The sequence below is a fragment of the Exophiala spinifera genome (assembly GCF_000836115.1).
Source record: "Exophiala spinifera strain CBS 89968 unplaced genomic scaffold supercont1.1, whole genome shotgun sequence".
Lineage (NCBI taxonomy): Eukaryota > Fungi > Ascomycota > Eurotiomycetes > Chaetothyriales > Herpotrichiellaceae > Exophiala > Exophiala spinifera.
The window spans coordinates 5027734-5047318 of record NW_015622513.1 but is presented as its reverse complement, the minus strand read 5'-3'; the positions used below and the strand labels follow the sequence as shown (position 1 = coordinate 5047318).

The following is a 19585-nucleotide window of genomic DNA, read 5'->3' as shown; positions in this document are numbered from 1 at the left end:
AAATAATTCTCATCCATCCGAATATCACCGCAAAAAGCCATGGATTTATCCACGACGAAGACGCTTTCAAGTTTTGCAGGTGCAAAGACACGATCTGCGCCACACCAGCAGCACCCAATGGTACTCGATTACTCAGCAATGTGGCCAATCCAACTAAGAGGATATATCCCAAGTTCAGTCTGGAAACTTGCAGCCACCAGCGGCTTAATACGAGCATCTGCGTCATAAGTACGGCAACTATCAGACAACATCGGTCAACTCTAGATCAGGACATCACATTGCACGTGTGCGACGCTCGGCCTGTCGGTAACTGACAACGACAGTGGAAATGTCCCCAGGAAGTGGGACTAGGAAGCAGTCTCCGTGGGGCCCCGGGCATATTTTCATCGAGCAGACAAAGGAAAACATTCACCAGGGAAACTCTAGAGTCGTGTCGAGTCATGCTCGGAAATTTCAACTTGCTGGGAAACGTCGGCAGCAGCGAGTCTCGGCGATGGAGCGTGCTGCACATGCCAGGAGTCTAGTTGGATGGCAATCTCAGTCTGTCAGTCCCAAAAACGTACGCGAAGAGACAACTTCTGCGCAATCAAAGACTACAGAGGATGTGACCGATCCTGCGGTGTCATTGATAAACGCCTCGATCAATATCGGCCTCCGTGCAGACCCGTTCAATTCATTTCCCTCCTCGAATTCAAAGTCGGTCATGGACATGGTGGATTATCGTGCGTGCTCGAAACCCATGGAGTGGCGTGTCCGAACTTACCATTCTCTGCAGATATACACGTCTGGTCACCCCACAAAGCCGGAAACTTCGACGATATGATGGGGTACAACACGCAGCTCGATCTTTGCTGGCCACTTGCGCTCCAAGACGAAATGCTATTCGACGCGACGTTGGCGGTGAGCAGAGCTGCCTGTGTCTTGTCACAGCACAAAGAGCCGTCTGAGGACGGATTGATGCTGTACCACAGGGGCTTAGCAATGACGGCGTTGCGAAAACGAGTGTCTTTGAAAACGCAAAAGTCTCTCGAAGCTCTCATTTTTTGTATTGGAAGAATGATTAGCATAGCGGTACGTACCTGCAACCACCGGGAGGTGATAGTTTTATCTGACCACGTACTCAGTACATGTCAAGCGAACCCGAAGCCTTCATAGCCCATTTTGAGGCTTTCCGGACTGTGGCTGCTCGCTATATTGACGCGCATCCAGACACCGACACGTCGCTTACCATTCAAAATCGACTCGATAGGTTTGTACAGTGGACTGCCCATTTTGTCAGGCCAATAAAACAAACCAGCTCTCGACTGACATGTGCTCTAGCTGGACGGCTTTACATGCCTACCGGACCTGCCGCAACCTCCTAGGTGAGTCGGACGCAACAGCATCTGGATTAATTCAAGAATTACCGCGTCAAAGTCCTCCTGATCAGCAAGGACATCAACCATTACGCTCTGTCCTGCCCACGCTTCTCCTCTCTCCACCCCTAGATTCTGTACTATGTTCCCTGAATACCATTTCCCTGACATATCAACCGTTTCCGGATCCACACCTCGTCTCCGGCTTATCAACCTACATTTCCCAACTTGTTCAAATCCTCACCTCGACAGCCATAACGCCGATCGAATTACAGTTCGCGTCCGGCCTTCTCGCGTACTGTCTACAGCTATACCGTGTCTCGCAGTGGCGGCAAGGTGCTGTGGCGGGATTCGCAGAAGCCAGTGCCCAAGCCGCGCTGCCCAGACTGTCCGAGCTCGGCGATACGTTCCTCTACCAGAAACTAAGCGGGTTCTCCACTTCCGCGGGGGCCACGAGCTGTCTGACCTGGTCGGCGCTCGTTCTGGGCAGTTTCCTCTCCGGGCACTCCGACTACCACCTCCGGGGCAAGGGGCACATCATCCTCGTCAGTCTGGGTATGCGACTGAACTTGAACACCTCACACGACCCCCCGGACGACGACGGTGACTTCTACGGCTGGAGCCGGGTCGCGTCGGAGCTTGAAGGGGCCATGTCTGGGTTGTGGCATCCCGGCCTCATCCAGCGGTGGCGAGATGACTGGGTTGGTTCCATGCGACGGCAGCACGAATGGGAGACGCATGGATTGTTGAGAATTGGTGTCCCCAGGGCAGTGCAGGTCAAGTGGGAGCGGGCGGGTAGTAGGAGCAGTAGTAGTCGTCGTCGTAGTCAGGAGCGGAGTGGAAAGGGTGTCAGGACTACCACGCCCGGGGTACACGATACCGACAGCCCCGACGTGGATGTCATTGAGTATCTCGTCCTGAGGGATGCGAGGGATTCATTGCCCAGGATATGATGTGGAGACGTAAGTACGTTGGCAACATATGTAATGTACATACAATTTTTGAATTACTGGCAACCATCTCAGTGCCTCCGGCTCACCCACACACCACGCGGCTTATGCACATGGAAAGGGGGGGGGGGGGGGGGGGGGGGCAAAGAAAGCAATCGAGGACAAGAAGATAGGTGTTTACCACGTTTGTTCTCGAGCGATAAACCATGTCATGTCATTTCTCGGGCAGCTGGGTCTAGTTAGAGCTATCTAAAACATGTATTGCCAAGGTACCCATAGGTAGGTACATAAATAGGGGGCCTTTCAGCTGGGAAACTCTGTGCCTCTCGATTGAACTTTCTAACTTGGCAGTTCCAATAGTCCGCGCCCGACTCTGCCTGAGTGGCGATATAAAGTGTGACCGACCCTCGCCCTTGTTTTTCTTTGTTGCCTCGCCCGTCCGTCGACACATTCTTCTCGCGATCCTTCATCGCCCTGCGGCGCGCCCTTCGGGAAATGTGGCCGAGTCTCTGTCGCGCTGACAGCTTCGCTCGCTCGCGTGCGTCAGTGCGTGCAGGTTTTCGTGCTCGAACCTCCGCGCGGACCTCTGACGACGAGAGATCGGCAGACTGCAGACTGCGGACTGTTTGACCTTGCGAAACACGGCATGGTGTGTTCATCGACGGATGTATGACGGCCTCTCTCACACACTTGCTGGCTCTTTCTCATCTCGTGTGTCTGTTTCTTCGTGCCTTGCTCGCGACTCGCTTCGTTCGTCGAACCCCACCGGGATATGTGAACATGCCCATGCCGAGCTCGTTTGGCGAAAGTCCAACTGACGAATGTGTCCCAGGACGCAGAGTTTTCGTGCCTCTCAACTGACATGCATGCATGTGTGCCTACCTACAGGGTACGGGGTGTGATGGTTCGGATAGCTTTCTTTTTTCCCTTGTCGTTCGCCCCGAACTTGCCGTGGGTACATACATACTTGTAAGTGACCTCCCCGGCTCACACTGGCCTATTGGATCCTGGGAGAAAGAAAGAGATGTCTCCTTGAAAATGTCATGTTGTTGAACCAGGTATGACCCGGGCTTCTTCAATTCTCCCATACGCGCGTGGCTGTCCAAGGTCCAAGGTCCAGGTCCCAGCGAATCACGCACTCAATGCAAATCTTTCTCTTGTTTCTCCATTTTTCCTGTTTCCTTCTTTTTCTTTTTCCTTTCGCTCGTTCGTTTTGTGTGTTTGGTTTGCTCTTTTATTTTAACCCGGAATAGTCTCACATCTCACCGCACTCGCTGACCCGGACGTCCAAAACTGGTCTCTCTCCCTGTCCCCTCCCACCTGGTCCGGCGGTCCTCGTGTTCTCAATCATCCTCACGACCTTCATACTCTCGTCGTCGGCGACCTGTCCGAACACGACGTGCTTGCCGTCGAGGAACGGCGTGGGCGCGCACGTGATGAAGAACTGGCAGCCGTTCGTGTTGGGTCCGGAATTGGCCATGCTCAGCAAGCCCGGGCGCGTGTGCTTGTGCGTAAAGTTCTCGTCGGCGAACGAAGCATTGTTGTAGATTGACGTCGACCCCGTGCCGTCTGAGTGCAGAAAGTCGCCACCTTGGATCATGAAGGATTTGATCTGTTTGATCGGGTCGCAAAGTGTTAACGGTCACGTGCTGATCGCGTTCTCGGAAGCGAAAAACACAAATACAAACAGTATACAATAGACTCATCGAAGGTAGGGACGTAGGTGAGTAGGTGGGTGGGTGAGTGGGTAGGTGAAGATAGATATCATATTGCACTCCCGGGTTGCGCGTTGGGTTGCACAGACACAAGGGTGCATGTAGAGTAAGTAAACTTACCACTCGATGAAATTTACTCCCTTTGTACCCTTGAGGCCGGCTACCGACTTTATGTTCGCCCGTGCAGAATTGGCGGAAATTCTCGGCGGTCTTGGGAACCGTGTTGGCGAAAAGGTGCATTCTGATCCGGCCTAGTGGTTCGCCTGTAGAAGAGCAAAACACACACACAGAAGTTAACAAAGTGAACATGAATACACAACATATTTTGGGCATGGGGAGAGACAAAAGGATGTGAAAGCCAAGCAGCCAAAGCATCTGTGACAAGTTCGAGAGCGAGTCTTGAGAGAAGTAAGCTGCAGGCCCAGTCTTCAGTACTGTCAATCCAAGAAATTTGCTTCGTGGTCTTCTTTGTAGCTTTCCTGATATCCATGGCGAATTTTGCAGAGCGAACACCATTCAAACAAGGCTGAATTGACACGCCTTGACTTGACTCCAGCGGGCTTCAGTGCTTTGCCACGCCGTGAAGTAAACCATCCGACATAGAGGTTGTCTCCGCGGTTGAAGGCAGGAAAAAAATGGCCAGGTAGGTACTTACCACCTAATGTAATGTCGAAAAAGACAATTGGCTCGCCCTCGCCTGGCTTAGGGACAGGAATTGGAGTTGCGGCCATGGTGAACAGTGTCGAATAGGTAACTAGTATGCGTCGGGCAAAGGAGTCAAGTACAGGTAGAAGGGTCAAATGTGTTGATATAAAGTTCGGTTGTTACAGCCTTGAGGTCGACGGAATAAATTTTATGCGGCTATTGAATTTCCCCCCACGAGGCTGAGATGCGGGGAGCCACTGCTTAGATTCGTCCTCCATCAGGCTCAAAGAAGTACTCCTGTAACTAACTAGGCACGTACTGCAACAGCAGAGTAGAAGTCACAATTCCATGCTTGGAAGACAAAACACATGGATATCATGACCCAGTAATCCCTTCGTTCGTTCAAAAAGAGTTCATCACATCAATCACCCTACAAAAGTCTCCGCGGCCGCGTATGTTTGGTATCATATCGTTGCAACTAGTCAAGACCGGCATCGCGAGCCTTGTCTTCCCTTTTCCAGAACTTGAAACCTTTCTTCTTCTTTGGCGGGATGTCTTCCAAGGTTGGATGAACAACCGTGGGGAGTGCCCCTCCTTTGGGTTCCACCGAGTATATTTGATTTTGAAACCGAGATTCAGGTATCTCACCAATTTTCGTGCTGGCCGTCATGAATGTCATGGTGGATATTGGACGACCATTTCCATGCCTCGAACGTTGATTGTCGTCCGACTCAAGTGGGATTGTCGATGGCCGTGGTGATAGCCGCTGTTGCTTTTGCTGTTGCTGTAGAGCAGTGTGAGGTTGGTCGAGCAAATCTGATGATATAAGCAACATGCTCTGCTGTCGTTGTAGTTTTGTCTCGTCGCGTGTTCTGCGTTCATGCCTTTTCTTGCCCTCATCTGGAGAGGTTGATGAGCTGTTCAACTTTTCATCGTCTTTTCCGATTCTGCCATCCTTAGACCTCGATAAATTTAACTCTGATTGGCTTCGACTATGATTCTGAGGCTGTAGTCCCCTAGCTTTCCTTGCCGCAGCAGCAGAGACCACAGAACTGCCGCTTTTGCTCCTGACCCAGCCACCACGTACTAGCAACGGTGACAGTGGTGGTCGACCAGTCGTGCTGGTCGTTGATAACCCACTAGGCTTGTGCTTCTTGCGATGCCCTGTACGGTGTCCTGTCCTGTCCTTTCCAGCTTCAGATGGTGATATTAATTGCCGTGCGATACTTAGCCGTGAGCTGAGCTGTCCAAGTGCAGTCATGGTATCGAGAGCGGCAGTCTCGGACAGGTCATACAGTGTCTTTCTAGACACCACATTTTTCCTTGTACCACCAGACAGAGCATGATTGATGAGAGTAACCAGTCCGGTATTCAGGACGAGTAGGGTATGTGCCAGACTGTTGTGAGCAATTTCGTCACCAATTTCGAATCTGTTCCCATGTTTTGCCACACTCTGGTCATATTCGTTCCTGATCTGCCGAGGTCGAGTTTCCAATGACTGTCGGAGCCATTCCTCTTCCTCAGATGGTCGAGGAAGCCTCGCGTTGGATTTCCTCTTTTTTCCGCTTAGACGGTGAAAAATATCCAGGCCATTTCCTAAGGCTGTTATGATGGACGACACCACGGAGGATACTTCGACTCCACCCATTGTTACGGTGATGATGAAGACGTTCAAGGTGACGGACTGTCCTTTACATAATCCCTTATACGCGGAAAGGGACGCGGAGAAGGGAAACAAGGACGAAAGGCATCATAAACCGAGTCAGGAGCTCCGCCCTACCTGAAAAAGTGAAGCGAAAAAGGGCATCCTGGAAGAACGGATGGGATGGAATTATACCATCAAGCTCAAGCTCAAGCCCTGCAAATGGACTGAAGCGTCTAGTTGCGGCTGCAGGGCAATTCAAAGCATCCATCAACTAGAAGAAGGCTAAACAATCTGATTCGAAAGACGTTCGTGACGAGGAGAAAAGTCCCGCTACTTGAGTGGTGGAAGATATGAAGGGCCATGCAAGAAGGCGTCCGGGGCCAGAATGTCCAGGCGCTTGCAAAGCTGTGAGCCGTTCGAGTGGATGGAACTTTGTAATCCAAGGACATAAAGCATGCGTCCATCCGCGCATTGCCGTCACGAATCGTGCATAGCTTATGCAGTCAATTTGACCAGTTGAAGGTGTCATCACACAGAGCCTTGAAGTAGAGACGGAGAGGAGAGCGCAGGTTACAAGAAGTGAGAAGAGGACGCAATCGCCAAACCTTCCTTGTGGCGGTCGCAGGGGCCCCTGAGCTTTTTCATAGGCGTCGTAGGCATCACCAGGCTCTGGCTAAAGGTACTTGGGTAGTTTAACTAAGGTATTTGCACAAGCAATGCTGTGGCCCCCACAGCCCTAAATAACTCCTTCGCTAGGCAACTAAAGAAACTACCCACCTCGGGGCGGCAAACAGGGAGTCCATCTCCAGAAAAAAGTGCATTTCGATGCCCTCATACCGGAATCCTTGTCCGTTCTCTCAACTTCGACCAGCCCAGTAAATCTCAGGGCACTCACTCGGTACATGCGTCGTAGATACATCGCCTCGGCGACCTCCTCACCATGTCTTCTGTTGGACCTCAACTTCCTCCCGAATTACAAAAGCGCAAGCGTAGCGCTGACGAGGATGAGGACGATGACGAGCAAGGCAGTTCGTCTGATGCTTCAACAGGTCCTTTACCTCAACGACCTGCCTCAAAGAAATCATCCTCGCCTTCCCCCAAGCGTAGCCGAGTCATAGGCCCAACACTTCCACCGGCGCCTCTGGACGAACGACCCTCGACTCCGCCACCGCTCGACGAGGGCGAAGAAAGCGAGAGTAGCGACGACGACGACGAATTCGGTCCTAGGCTGCCCTCTGCAAGCGACGCATCAAAGCCAGTTCACTCCGCCTCATCACAAGTCCCACCTTCCAACGCTCCACCTGCGCGACTCCAGCGAGACGAATGGATGACCATGGCGCCCGAGAACGGGGATTGGTCTTCAAGGATCGACCCTACGAAACTGAAGAATCGAAAGTTCAATACCACAAAAGGCGCAAAAGGCCCACCACAGGCTGGAGGCGGAGGAGCTTCGTGGCACGAGACACCCGAGGAGAAACAAGCTCGTCTGAGAAGGGAAGTACTGGGAATTTCAAACCCTACGGCGTCCTCGGATAATAGCAAGACCAAAACCACCACGGGTAGTACGCATGATGAGGCAACGGCGAAAAGAGTGAGAGAGTATAGGGTAAGTCGGTTCTCTAGTTATTAGTGCACATCCATTTTGCCATGTCCTGGATCGAGATGCTCACATTTATTTACCAGGACAAGCAAAGAGGCCCATCTCTCTACGCCTCCCACAGCTCCTCCAACAAGGCTGTGGAAGAAGACGATCCCAGTGCTCGTGCTTTTGATCGCGAGAAGGATATTGCTGGTGGCACAGCAATCAGCGCCACCAAGCGAAGAGAAATGGTCAAGAAGGCTGCCGACTTATCTTCGAGGTTCAGCGAGGCGAGGTATCTATGACACAAGGCATACATAATCGGAGAACGAGTCGTCTCTGCAGAAGACGCAAGACTTGTCTTTGGACTTTCTTGGTATTCATTCCGTCAGGCGGATTCGCGCAACCCTTTTTCCACCAGCATCTCAAGTGTCTACAGATAGCAGCGCACAGCCAGCAACGGGTTATCAAAAGATTCAATTGGTGCCGGATCCTCACGACAGTGATACGACGGATGTGCTGTTGGCTGATCGGACAAAGGCACCAGTAACGCCCCATACGAATACAGTGTTGAATCGCCGAACGCCATTGGTACGAAGACTCCTTGGGTAGTCAGTCAAGTGTTCACTCGTCGACTCAACCCTTGATATCAAGTCATAGTGTCCGACCGACACAGCAAACTTTCAGCTCCGACCTTGAACAGTTGAAGAAGTGCGCCGTTTGGTTAGTCACCGCACACGGGCCTCGGTTTAGATTTCAGTCTGGTGGTGTTCCCACATACTCGGATGGAACACCTGCAGACTGTAAGTACGCGTGGGATCACTTGAAGTGTGACTCCTTAAATGATTTGGAGACGGACTCTGAGCAACAAGATGGACTGATACGTGACATCTCATCGCCTTCAGAAGATGATGCGGTTGTTGTGTTGTACAGCCTCAAGGTGCAAGTGGTATTAGCAGCTACCTACCTAAATCCTTGAGGTATCCGTCCTGCACCTCTGTGGAGGCATTGCAAACCCCGGCCGGCGATATGTAACATGCTGATGCTGGCACGGACTACACCCGGTTTGGTTTACAATATCAGCAGGTAAGCGATATCTACTGCTCGCAGCGTCGTAGGTAGGTACTGCACGGAGTACTCCTTAGATACCTGACCTGCCTGCTAGCACGTATCACCGTGTACGGTCTTGTAGGTTACCAGGGCTTCTCCTAGTTAGGAATCAACCTTGTCGCAGAAATATCTCTCTTCCGACGACTCTACCCAGAAGCAGTTGAGAAAGTATTGTTGTACCGTACAAGTAAGTACCTGACAATGAATTAGCCACATAGGGTAGGTAGGTCAGGTAGGTACAGTAGGTACGCAGGTACATACATCTCGGTGGGTTATCTCGTCGGAGACACTCCGGTTTCAAGGGTTGGGGGGGGAAGGGCCTTCCCTTCCGTTGTACTTGTACCTTTTTCTAATAAGTTAAGAACCAAACGTGATGAAACGCCCACGGCTAATCGTGCACCAGTCAAGAAAAAGGGTAACCTTGGTCGGCCCGGTACTTGGGCCACCGCAGACACCGTCTACCCCGGCCGGAGGTCACGGACGATGTTTGTGCAAATGATATTCCCCTTCCTCGTTGGGAAATGGGTACGTGGAGAGGGCGGGTGGGTGGTGACAAGAAACAGAAACAGACTCGGTCTGGGGAGGGGGGTGTTTCTGGCTGGGTCTTGAGGAAAAGTGTTCTCGTTTCTGTGAATGGCCCAAGACCAGACCGTCTTGTCTCCACGGACAAAAGTACCTGTTGCTCTCGGGGGGGGGGGGGGGGGGAGAGAACGGTGTTGGTCCATCCATCCCCCGTTCCCCCCTCCCTTTCTCTTTTTTCTAAAGAGGAAAACACGCATCCAGCACCCACATACTTGTTTACGCACACCTCTCCTAGGGACGGAGCAGGTACGGTAGGTACAGTAAGGTACAGGTATCATGTCCCCTGTAACGTCGCTTTGGCTTTTCCCGTTTGTGTACAGAGTGGTGGGCGGGTAAGTACATACCCGTCCGTCACCGACGGGGGGAGGGCCTGCCTATCTCTTACTGTACAGGGGGGGGGGGGGGGGTTTGTACTCCGTACCTCTGCAGGTCTCGTATTGTAGATAGGTGCGGAGTACCCTACTACTGTATCTGTGATGGTCTCGCAACTCACACGTACCGTTCAACGGTAAAAGTAACCTTACAGTCAGTGCTCCGGACGAGGACAGGGGTCGGACCCGTGAAGCCAGCCGTCGACAACCCGCTCGTATTGTACAGTACACGTAGAACGGGAAGTCCATCCAGCTAGTTAGAAGTCTTCCCTCCGCTTCCGGTGGCGCACAGTACAAACAATTACATCCGGTACGTAGGACGTGTGCGGGATTCCTAATCACCGATGTGCTGACTTCCTACCGTATCCGGACGAAACGTCGAACGCGCATCCCGAAACGACACAGTTGAGAAAGACTGACCTTGACGGGGTTGCGAAGTAAGCTGTCCACAGTACTCGTCCTCGTCCTCGTCCTACTCCTTCTACTCCTCCTACGTCGCGTTGACTTGGAATGGGTGCGGGTACCTGGGTAGATACCTACCAACCTATGGATATTGTAACTCCGCCTGGGGAGGGGAAATCGGATTGGGTGTTGAACGCTGGCAATGAACCTTCACCTCCGATTTTGTTTTCGATGACTACATTGCATCCAGAATAATCTTCCCCTTCAAAGGGACTACAATGAATGCATCTTTTTGCACCACAAAGTGCTTCTCCACCACATAGTCTCTGACGTTTCATGTTCCAATTCGAGTTCAATGACATACACGTACACTCGTCATGGTAGTCTTATATCCAGTGAATGATGTGATTCAATCTCGCTTACATTTGCGGGTTGTGACTGCGGCTGAAGGGGGTAGGGGGTAGTGGGGGCCAGAAGGTCAGCATTGATCAACGTCATCTTACTATCCCTTCGCGAGAGACTCATTCATCGACGACTTCGTGAGGTGGATAACGTCTGATTCCTGTCTCATGACGAAAGACAACCGTTCTTTTGCTCTTGGTGGCTTGCGGCGTGCGATTTTCGACCACGACGCGGCCTTCTAAGCTCAAAAGGTCCTCCCCACAGAGAGCTTTCGAGGCAATCCAGACCAGGATACGAGTACAACTGGTACCGTGTCTGGCCCTGCTCAAGGAATGCCTCCTGGTCAGTGTTCCTACATTGTTTTTTGGTATCAATGGATGATCGGACCCAGTGATGTTCTGTGTCATCTGCAATTGGCGGGTCGAGACTTGCGTGCTGGCCGATCTAGGCTCTGAAGGATCACACGTTTGGCAAACCAAGCTCTTATCAAACGGTCGCTATAGTGGAAACGTCCGCTTAGCTCCGGTGAGGGATACCGAATGTATGGGACTTGGTTCAATCTTTGCTCATCGAGGTGTGATAGAGATGCTGTTTTGGATAAGAGGTGGGTTCGCCTTTGAGCTCACGTCCTGGGTCTGTAAAGGAGCATTGTGCCACTGGATTGGAAGTGGAAATGGCAGTGGCAATTGGTCGGAGTAGGGATTATACCTCCTCCTTGGTAGCCTCCAATGCGTAGTATTCTGGCCAGAGGCTGTTCAGAGTCAGCAAACTTTGAACAGGTAATGCAGCATTGAATGAAGCTTACCCATCGGGCTGATGAAGAAGACAAAGCTAGACATTCTGAAAGATCAATAGTCTCATGTTGTGTGAGGGGCTCTTCTTCCTTTAAAAAGGGATGGACTGCATAGTCGAGACCGGCCTGGGTCATCCTCTTGTCCGTAATGTAGGCCTCAATGGGTCGGATGAGGTCGCGTTCATCTCTGAGGCCGGTCCTGTCGTTGATAATTGACAGATTCGTTTCGATCTGGATCATTTTCTTCGCAATCACATAGGCCGCGCAACTAGTCCAATTCTGTTCCTCGACTCGAAGAGAGCCAAGGTGATTCAGCGCAGCCATCCTTGTTTTAGGGTCCCGACACTTGGTAGCAGTGAAAAAGAGTGGAGGAATGAAGCCGAAATGATAGTCGAGGTTTGCCCAAGTCCCGGAGGAAAATTTAAGAGTGTCATCCTCTGCCCACAGGTTTGCGAAGTCGTCGTAGCGGTCGACAATCCATTTGAATTCTTCATCGAATTTTTCATACATGGCTTCAGAGTTTCCGGTCGAAGCCCGAATCATGACTCCGAACATGGTATGGTAGACTCGTAGATACGAAAGTATCATGGCATGGGCGTCTTTTTTTGCCTTTGTCAAGTTGGCCTCAAATCTATCAATGGTAATACGCCATGTGTCAAGGAGCATTTGTATCTTTTGGGGTGGTGCAGGTGTCCAGGACTTCTTGCGCCAGTCCATTAACCTTGCTACGTAATGAGCAATACCGTCGAGAGCGTGATGAGCTCCATGAATATGGTTGAATGGAGCAATGTATGGTAATTCGAGACTCGGAGCTAGAAAGCCTGCACAAGCACAAGTGTCCACGGTGATATCACCGAAACCATAGGTCGGAGACTTGTCGACATACGAGACAAATATAGGACCGATTGCATTGATGATCAAGCGAGCCGATGGAGAAGCCTTCAGGTCAGAGTTCTGGATCGAATGATACCACTCGTCGATAATGCTCAAGCCGGAACGGATGTGGCGGAGTCCACTCTCATATGAGCCCCTCATGAAATCGCAGCAGGCGAACAGAAGACAGGCAAGCAGAACATTTTCCACCTGGGGAGAAGAGCAGGTGGCCTGGATAGCCTTTGTGTAGTGAGACTGGTAGACTTGGTTCTCATCTAAAGGGGCCCCCTCCAAGGCAGTGTTCTCGACTACCGAAGAGGTGACAAGGAGCATGTGCTTGACTGCCGGTCGTACGAGGCCAATTTGAGGAAGTAGCTGAGTCCAGAATGAATGACCTGGTCGCACAGAATGAGCAGAGGAAATGAAGGGAGCCGGCACTCTTACCAAAGTAGCACGAGAATAGAGGAGCAGCCTGCTCGATCCAGAACTGGAAGGATCGTTTGTCCTCAGAATCACCCATTGCAGTCATCGGAGCCACAAAGTGGATAAGGTTCATGTTTGCTTGCGACTGCTCGGGCGGGTTTCGAGGCTTGAAGAGCCATGTTTGAGGAGGCTGATAGCCTTCACATTTTCGCAGAGAGTCTGTACATTGGCGACATGCGGGCTTCGCTTCATCGCACTTGATCCGTCGTTTCCTGCAACAAGTGTGAATGAAATTACAGCATGAAGATGTGGAATAGGTTAAGAATTTGTACCTGCAGGTCATACACCCGGTTTTCGTCTTTTTATGAGGGCGTTTGGCTCGGCCTTGAGCCATTCTGCCATAATAGCCGAGAGCTCACACCAAGACGGGTGCAATCCAAGGGCGTGGCCTCTGCGAAGACGTAGGTGGAATCGACAAAAGACGGAGGAGAACTAGTAGTGATTGAAAGCGTGCAAAATGATCCAATGGTCCAAAATGGATGGAAGTTGTGAAAGACTATGGTGTTGACTCGGTAGGGCTGAACCAAGACACTTATATTGCAGGCAGAGTAGGATCCCGTAAATACCGCTAGAGCCTGTACACGAATGCTACCAAGGCTCACTAACTTAGGCATGGTTGACAGATTGACGAAACAGATACCTCTAGGACTGATAGCAAAAGACCCGGAGCCGGCTCACTAGTTAGGGAGTTAAGGCTCTTGGGATAACAGCGCAATCGGCGCCCTCGCAGTGTGGGCAGAGTTTGCTTACGCATCGCTTCGACCTGTGACCCAGGGCATTGGTGTTGGATGACCCGCCTTTGGGCAATGATTCCCTCGCCGTCTCTGATCGACACCGCAGATTCACGCACTGAAATCGGGTCTGGACTATGAGGGTTTAAGGAGGCACAGCGACCAAAGAAGCGGTGGCCATCACTCCACCTCGTGTTGTGTTGGAGTTTTCTTTACTTGATGTCAGCACCTACAACCAGTCGACTCCCCCAGTTTATGATCGGATCACAATGGCGTTCACCACTTTACAAATCCCTCGACGCATACACAGGCTACAGGCTACAAACTACTCCTTCTGTCCCTAGGACGTAATAGATCAATAGATGGCCCCCTTCCCCGTAAGTTATACTCCCCCTTCTCGCTCAAGCACTTTAGGCCCTGCACCCTTAGAACTTGTAACTTTGGCAGCAGTTTACGAAACATAAAAGGCAAAACAAAGCAGTTCTTCCTGTCCAGAAGCCTTTTTTGCTATTGGTGGTACTGATCACGGAGGGACTGGTTCAGATCGTGGGAAGCTTACAATAGGGTACTCCGTACCTCATAAGCAATAAGGCAGGTGTCCTGTACCCTGAGTACATAGGGATGAAAGACTGTCAGACAAAATCTGGTCGTGGGGGCCACCACATAATCGGCATCGTCAGACAGAACTACTTACTGGTAGCCTCGTCACTACCCCGGATTTCCCAGTCAGTGCGATCACCCTGCACTCGATTGCTTCAAGCCAGCGTGTTCGAAAAACGTACGCTCATATACTGCACCACCACCACACAGGCCATGGTCATATTTATGGCCCATGTCTTTCTGCACCATCACCTTGTACCTTGACATCGTCTAGATTGCTTGTCGTATTTGAATGATTGATTCCTATGGCTCGTTCAAGCCTCCTCACTTGGGCAGTGCTTGCCCTGGCATGTTTGGAGGTTGATGCTCTCTACAGCAAGACCTCCCCTGTCCTCCAGGTCACAGGAAAGACATATGACTCTCTCATCGCTCAGTCAAACCATACTTCTGTATGTCGACGGAATCTACATCCTCCTGCTCCCGACTAACGCCTGTTCCAGATAGTCGAGTTCTATGCACCGTGGTGTGGTCATTGTCAAAACCTCAAACCTGCCTACGAGAAAGCTGCGAAAGGCCTTGCCGGACTGGCCAAAGTTGCCGCTGTGGACTGTGACGACGAGGCAAATAAACCTTTTTGTGGACAAATGGGTATTCAAGGGTTTCCAACCTTGAAAATCGTGAAGCCCGGGAAAAAACCAGGAAGACCGATTGTCGAAGACTACAACGGACCCAGATCTGCAAAAGACATTGTGCAAGCTGTGAAGGACAAGATACCGAACCATGTCAAGAGACTACAAGGCGAAGCTCTGGAGGAATGGCTCAAAGATTCTTCTACGCCAGCAAAGGCCCTCATCTTCACAGACAAAGGGACCACGAGCCCTCTCGTCAAAAGTCTAGCTGTAGACTTTCTTGGAAGTATTGCTTTCGCCCAGATAAGACACAAGGAGACTGCTGAAAAGTTTGGTGTGACCAATTTCCCCACTGTCCAGCTTATTCCAGCTGCCGGCGAGGCAACTATCTCTTACGACGGCGAAATTAGTCGGGACGCCCTGGTGAACTTTTTCAGTCAAGTCGCGCCGCCCAACCCAGATCCAGCTCCCAAAAAGTCAAGGGCAGCCAAATCAACATCGAAGCATGCAAAGTCTTCAAGCTCAGCCTCCGCTGCATTCTCCAAAGCCTCCGAAGCCCATAAATCCTCCGACTTTAACGATTACCTCGGTAGTTCTAGGACGATTGTACTAGACGATGATACGCCAACCAATTCGCCACTTCCTATCGTAGAGCCAGATGAGAAGCCTATGGTTGTGCCTGATGTGATTCCTCCGATTCCGATTGTCAGTACTGCGGCCGAGCTTGAAGCTGCTTGCTTGACTCCAAGGAGCGCCAACTGTCTCCTGGTTTTGGTGCCGGCCACCACTGACCCAGAAGAAGTTCCTCAACCTGCCACTTCTGCATTAGCTGGAATAGCTGAAATTGTGCAAAAGCATAGTAAACGCAAAGCCAACATGATACCTGCCTACGCGGTCACACCTGACAATCCATCTGCGACACTAATTCGACAAGAGTTGGAGCTTGCAGCGGATGGCAGCCTAGAGATTGTTGCATTGAACATGAAGAGACGGTGGTGGAGAAGATACGAAAGTGCAGCCTACGATGTTCTCGATCTCGAGAACTTCATCGACGCCATCAAACTCGGAGAAGGTTCGAGGACAAGATTGCCCGATAGCTTTGGAGGCTCAGCACCGGAGTCAACTGCGCCTGAACAAAGTGAAACCATTGATAGTGCCTCGAGCCCAGCTCCCGAACCAACTGCGTCTACCGACCACGATGAGCTGTGACGTGGTCAAGCAAATCTTTGATTGATACTTCGCTCAGACTTGAGAGTCTGGCATGAACAATCAGCGCCTGAATCTTAACCAATTGCTGAACTCCTTCATATCAATGATCATACTCTCAATCTGAAGTACCCTGCCGTCTTCGACTTCACTCGAGTCTCATTTGTGCTTCTGTGCCTCCGTCACCTTACTCCGCCCCTCTGCCCTTTCCTGCCAGCCTTTCTCATGTCTCACTAACTTCAAATGAGGAAGACTGCAACACGCTGAAGATGATGAATTTTGTCTGTGTCCAACCCTTCCCTTCCAGCATCACGATCATACGCATACCTAATCATTATTCTAGCCTTCATAACGGCGGCAAACTCTTCACAGTCTGTCTTTCTGACAATCTGTTGACCACCTTCCAGTCGCTGATTGAGGTTTTGGTGATCTTCGACACCCCCGACTCGATTCCGTGAGTCAACAGGATGGTGCTTGCTACAGTGTCGACACTTCCACCAGCCAGTGCGGGTTTAGATCCTTCTGAGACGGACCCCGACAAAATTGAATCATTTGAAGGTATAGTGAATGGAACGGAGAGGACTGTGTCATTCTTTCAAAGTGGTCCAGATTCACCGACGGACAATTCTACGTCAGATCTGCCGACTGCGATCAGCCATTCGAAAGTTGCAAACCCCAGGGAACACATCATTTTGGAAGGTCAGTCCACACAGCCCGATGGAAAGCTTCAGCGATGCTCGCCCTTGTTCACCATGGAGCGCAGCGAAATAGGCATCGGAATGGATTTGAATGCCGCAAACACCGGTGACGGCCCTAGTCGGATCAGACAGGATCTTCAACAGGGTCGATTTGAAATACCTCCTCTCAAGAATCAGAACTTTGATTTTAATGCACCACCTACAGGAACCCACCAATCCCCTTCCACTCCGCGACAGCTTTATCTGTCACCGCTCCGCCGCCGCTTTGATATGTCACATCTGCTACCTGACAGAAATCTACCTTTCAACCTGCAGATTATGGAGCATGTGAAGTCGTGGGCAGAGCTAGGGACCCGAATTGAAGATGACACAAGACGGAAAGAAGTTCTTGACCATGTCTTTGAGGTTCTGCAAAAGGCATGGTTTGAAGCACTTCGTCTTGGCTATGACCCTGGAACACCAATTCCAGAGAGTGGGAAGCGACGTCAACGTATGTCTGTGGCTCCCACCCTTGTCAAAAGCCAGCATAATCTTCATCTCCCTCCGCCCATAGCCAGGCCTCGCCAGAGGAAAGATGTTGAGCCTTCGAAACTACCGATCTTCGTGTCGGGAAGCTACAAGAACTCCCAGCTTTGGGGAGTGACTGCAGGTGAGCTGGAGCAAGCCGGCGTCTCCGAGAATCGTGTCCGTGAGAGAGCTATAGCCGACTTGAGTTCTGGTGACGAATTGCTGCAAGAAGTCCTCGAGGATTTGGACACAGAAGAGATTTCCAAGACCGACTGGCTACGCACAGAGGAAGTCACACCCTTGAACCCTCTGGGCAGAAACATTCTTCTCTATACACTGTTTGAAGTGCAGATGTCCCGACGAAGCCTTGATCATCTCCAAAGCCTCTACGCTCAATTCACAACTAAACAACAAAAGGCGAATACTCAGAAACGCATTGATGAAGAAATGAAACGTCACAACCTGTTTCTTGCACTTGCTCTTGAGGTGACTGATCATCCGGGGACGTCATCCTCCGGGTCACCAGAAAGCGAGCATGAAGGGGAGTCGCATCTCGACAAGCAGTTCCCAGACTCTGGCGTCGGATATTCTGCTGCTGGAGATCCCTTGATTGAAGCCGTGGAGAAGGTTGTCGCCCTGGCCAGCACGCCAGAGCTTGGCCAGCTAGTCTGCTCAATGTCGGTTGTCCTCCCTGAACATGTCTTGGACACAGCGAACACAGCGAACACAGACACCCTAAGTGACAAGGAGAGAGCCAGGTGTGCTCTAAGGGAGATTCTACAGGATATCCAATCGATACAGGCTTTGTCCAGCGATGCCGAAGACACGGCTGCCAACTCTAAGAGACACTTATACCTACAGACCGAGATTGCAGAGTTGGAGAAGAACGTCAGCAACAACAAGAAGCTCTTAGCAGACTTATTGCCTGGACTGAAGGATTCGCTTCCGAGAGTGGACGAAGAGAGCCATGTGCCTGTAGATATCGAAATGGGAGGGTTACAAGACAACGCTGAGCATTCTCTTTCGGGCGAAGCGGCTACTAGGAGCGAGCCTAATTCGGGAACTTCACTGGAGACGACGTCTTCAGCCGGCGCTCCCACAAGCGTCCAGGACCTCGAAGATGTCGATGCTGACCTGATGGAACACCCTCAGTTAGGCCAGGCCAAACATGATCATGCAACCATAGTGGAGCCTTGTCCCTCCGCTCTGACTCGCACAGGAAGTAGCGAACAGAACACCTCCAGCGCCATACCAGACTCTTCTTTGGAAGCACAGCCAGTGGAGAGATACAGCCGTGTTCCCTCCCAAGGACATGAAGAGTCTGCCCACGTCGTCCAAGAACGAGCGCTGGGACAATCCTTGGTTGTGAGGATGCTTGTCTGCAAAGGCTTCGACCCAACTGAATTTACAAGCGAAAAGGTCTTTGAACATGGGGGTTTTAGCTACCGTTACACTCGCGCATCAAGCCTCTCGGAGCGTCGGGCCATGGATGAGTATCTTGACTCTTATATACGACGACACCGCAAGTCTCCTACGCATGGGCATTATGACGCACTGTGTCACCCTGCCGACCCTGAGCGAAGGACCGTTGTTCATGGGATCTGGAACAATAAGTCCGGCGGTAAAGCAGATGGGTCAGAATGGTTCTACGACGGCGACGGCGACTGTCAACCACCCGCAGTCGAATACAATCACAAGCGTTCGGCGGTGAAGTCACGGGCGGAGGCAGAGACCGCGAGTGGAGAAGAGGGAGCGTCAGATGTGGTAGAAGGGCGCCCCGGCACTCTCCCTGAACGCGAGCCACCGCGACTGGTGAACAAGAATTTCAAAAATGTCTTGAAGATCAAGCTGAAAACCAGGCCCGACGCGAACATTGGCAAAAGACGCCAGATGCAAAACAACAAGCGGCGATCACGAGCTGGGCCGTTGCCAGCATCGCCTTTATCTCGCTCCATGACAGCATCGACTACCAGACCCCCAAAACGCGCCAGATCGGCTTCTGCGGGCAGACGAAGATCGAAACGCCACGCTGGCAAGCAAGCCACGTCTACTGAGGTTGACGGTAACACCGACGATGAATATGTGCCGTCAGACTGAGCGGTGCGCCCCAGGCATGGGAAGGTCAGGCCGAGGTTGACCTCGACGATCGAAGTCATGCGGTGGGAGAACAGAAATGCATCTGATTGGAGCCTCTGGATCAATTGCTACGGTGTAGCATTGGGAGGATGACTATTTGACAATTTGCAAAGGCATTGTATTCAAGCTTATCACACATGGTCTAGAGAGTTATTTTAGTTGACATGGATAAA

At 51.4% G+C, this 19585-nt stretch overlaps 7 protein-coding genes across 7 annotated transcripts; 4 read left to right on the top strand and 3 right to left on the bottom strand.

Annotated features, from left to right (window-relative positions):
- Window positions 1-328: 328 nt before the first annotated feature.
- On the top strand, window positions 329-2308 carry PV08_01862 (uncharacterized protein; the record flags this gene model as incomplete). The annotated part of the gene is made up of 4 exons (XM_016376222.1): window positions 329-722; window positions 776-1071; window positions 1125-1249; window positions 1321-2308. The coding sequence occupies 4 exons, from the start codon at window positions 329-331 to the stop codon at window positions 2306-2308; spliced, it is 1803 nt and encodes a 600-aa protein (XP_016241498.1).
- Window positions 2309-3560: 1252 nt separating this feature from the next.
- On the bottom strand, window positions 3561-4751 carry PV08_01861 (uncharacterized protein; the record flags this gene model as incomplete). Its single annotated transcript, XM_016376221.1, has 3 exons — window positions 3561-3917; window positions 4141-4283; window positions 4676-4751. The coding sequence occupies 3 exons, from the start codon at window positions 4749-4751 to the stop codon at window positions 3561-3563; spliced, it is 576 nt and encodes a 191-aa protein (XP_016241497.1).
- Window positions 4752-5143: 392 nt separating this feature from the next.
- Window positions 5144-6313, bottom strand: PV08_01860 (uncharacterized protein; the record flags this gene model as incomplete). Its single annotated transcript, XM_016376220.1, has 1 exon — window positions 5144-6313. One exon carries the CDS (start codon window positions 6311-6313, stop codon window positions 5144-5146), a length of 1170 nt encoding a protein of 389 aa, XP_016241496.1.
- Window positions 6314-7250: 937 nt separating this feature from the next.
- PV08_01859 (uncharacterized protein) lies at window positions 7251-8194 on the top strand (the record flags this gene model as incomplete). Its single annotated transcript, XM_016376219.1, has 2 exons — window positions 7251-7916; window positions 7994-8194. 2 exons carry the CDS (start codon window positions 7251-7253, stop codon window positions 8192-8194), a joined length of 867 nt encoding a protein of 288 aa, XP_016241495.1.
- A 3184-nt stretch (window positions 8195-11378) lies between these two features.
- PV08_01858 (uncharacterized protein) lies at window positions 11379-12978 on the bottom strand (the record flags this gene model as incomplete). Its single annotated transcript, XM_016376218.1, has 3 exons — window positions 11379-11507; window positions 11562-12817; window positions 12867-12978. The coding sequence occupies 3 exons, from the start codon at window positions 12976-12978 to the stop codon at window positions 11379-11381; spliced, it is 1497 nt and encodes a 498-aa protein (XP_016241494.1).
- Window positions 12979-14541: 1563 nt separating this feature from the next.
- Window positions 14542-16074, top strand: PV08_01857 (protein disulfide-isomerase domain; the record flags this gene model as incomplete). Its single annotated transcript, XM_016376217.1, has 2 exons — window positions 14542-14685; window positions 14737-16074. The coding sequence occupies 2 exons, from the start codon at window positions 14542-14544 to the stop codon at window positions 16072-16074; spliced, it is 1482 nt and encodes a 493-aa protein (XP_016241493.1).
- Window positions 16075-16538: 464 nt separating this feature from the next.
- On the top strand, window positions 16539-19373 carry PV08_01856 (uncharacterized protein; the record flags this gene model as incomplete). The annotated part of the gene is made up of 1 exon (XM_016376216.1): window positions 16539-19373. One exon carries the CDS (start codon window positions 16539-16541, stop codon window positions 19371-19373), a length of 2835 nt encoding a protein of 944 aa, XP_016241492.1.
- Between the last annotated feature and the right edge of the window lie 212 nt (window positions 19374-19585).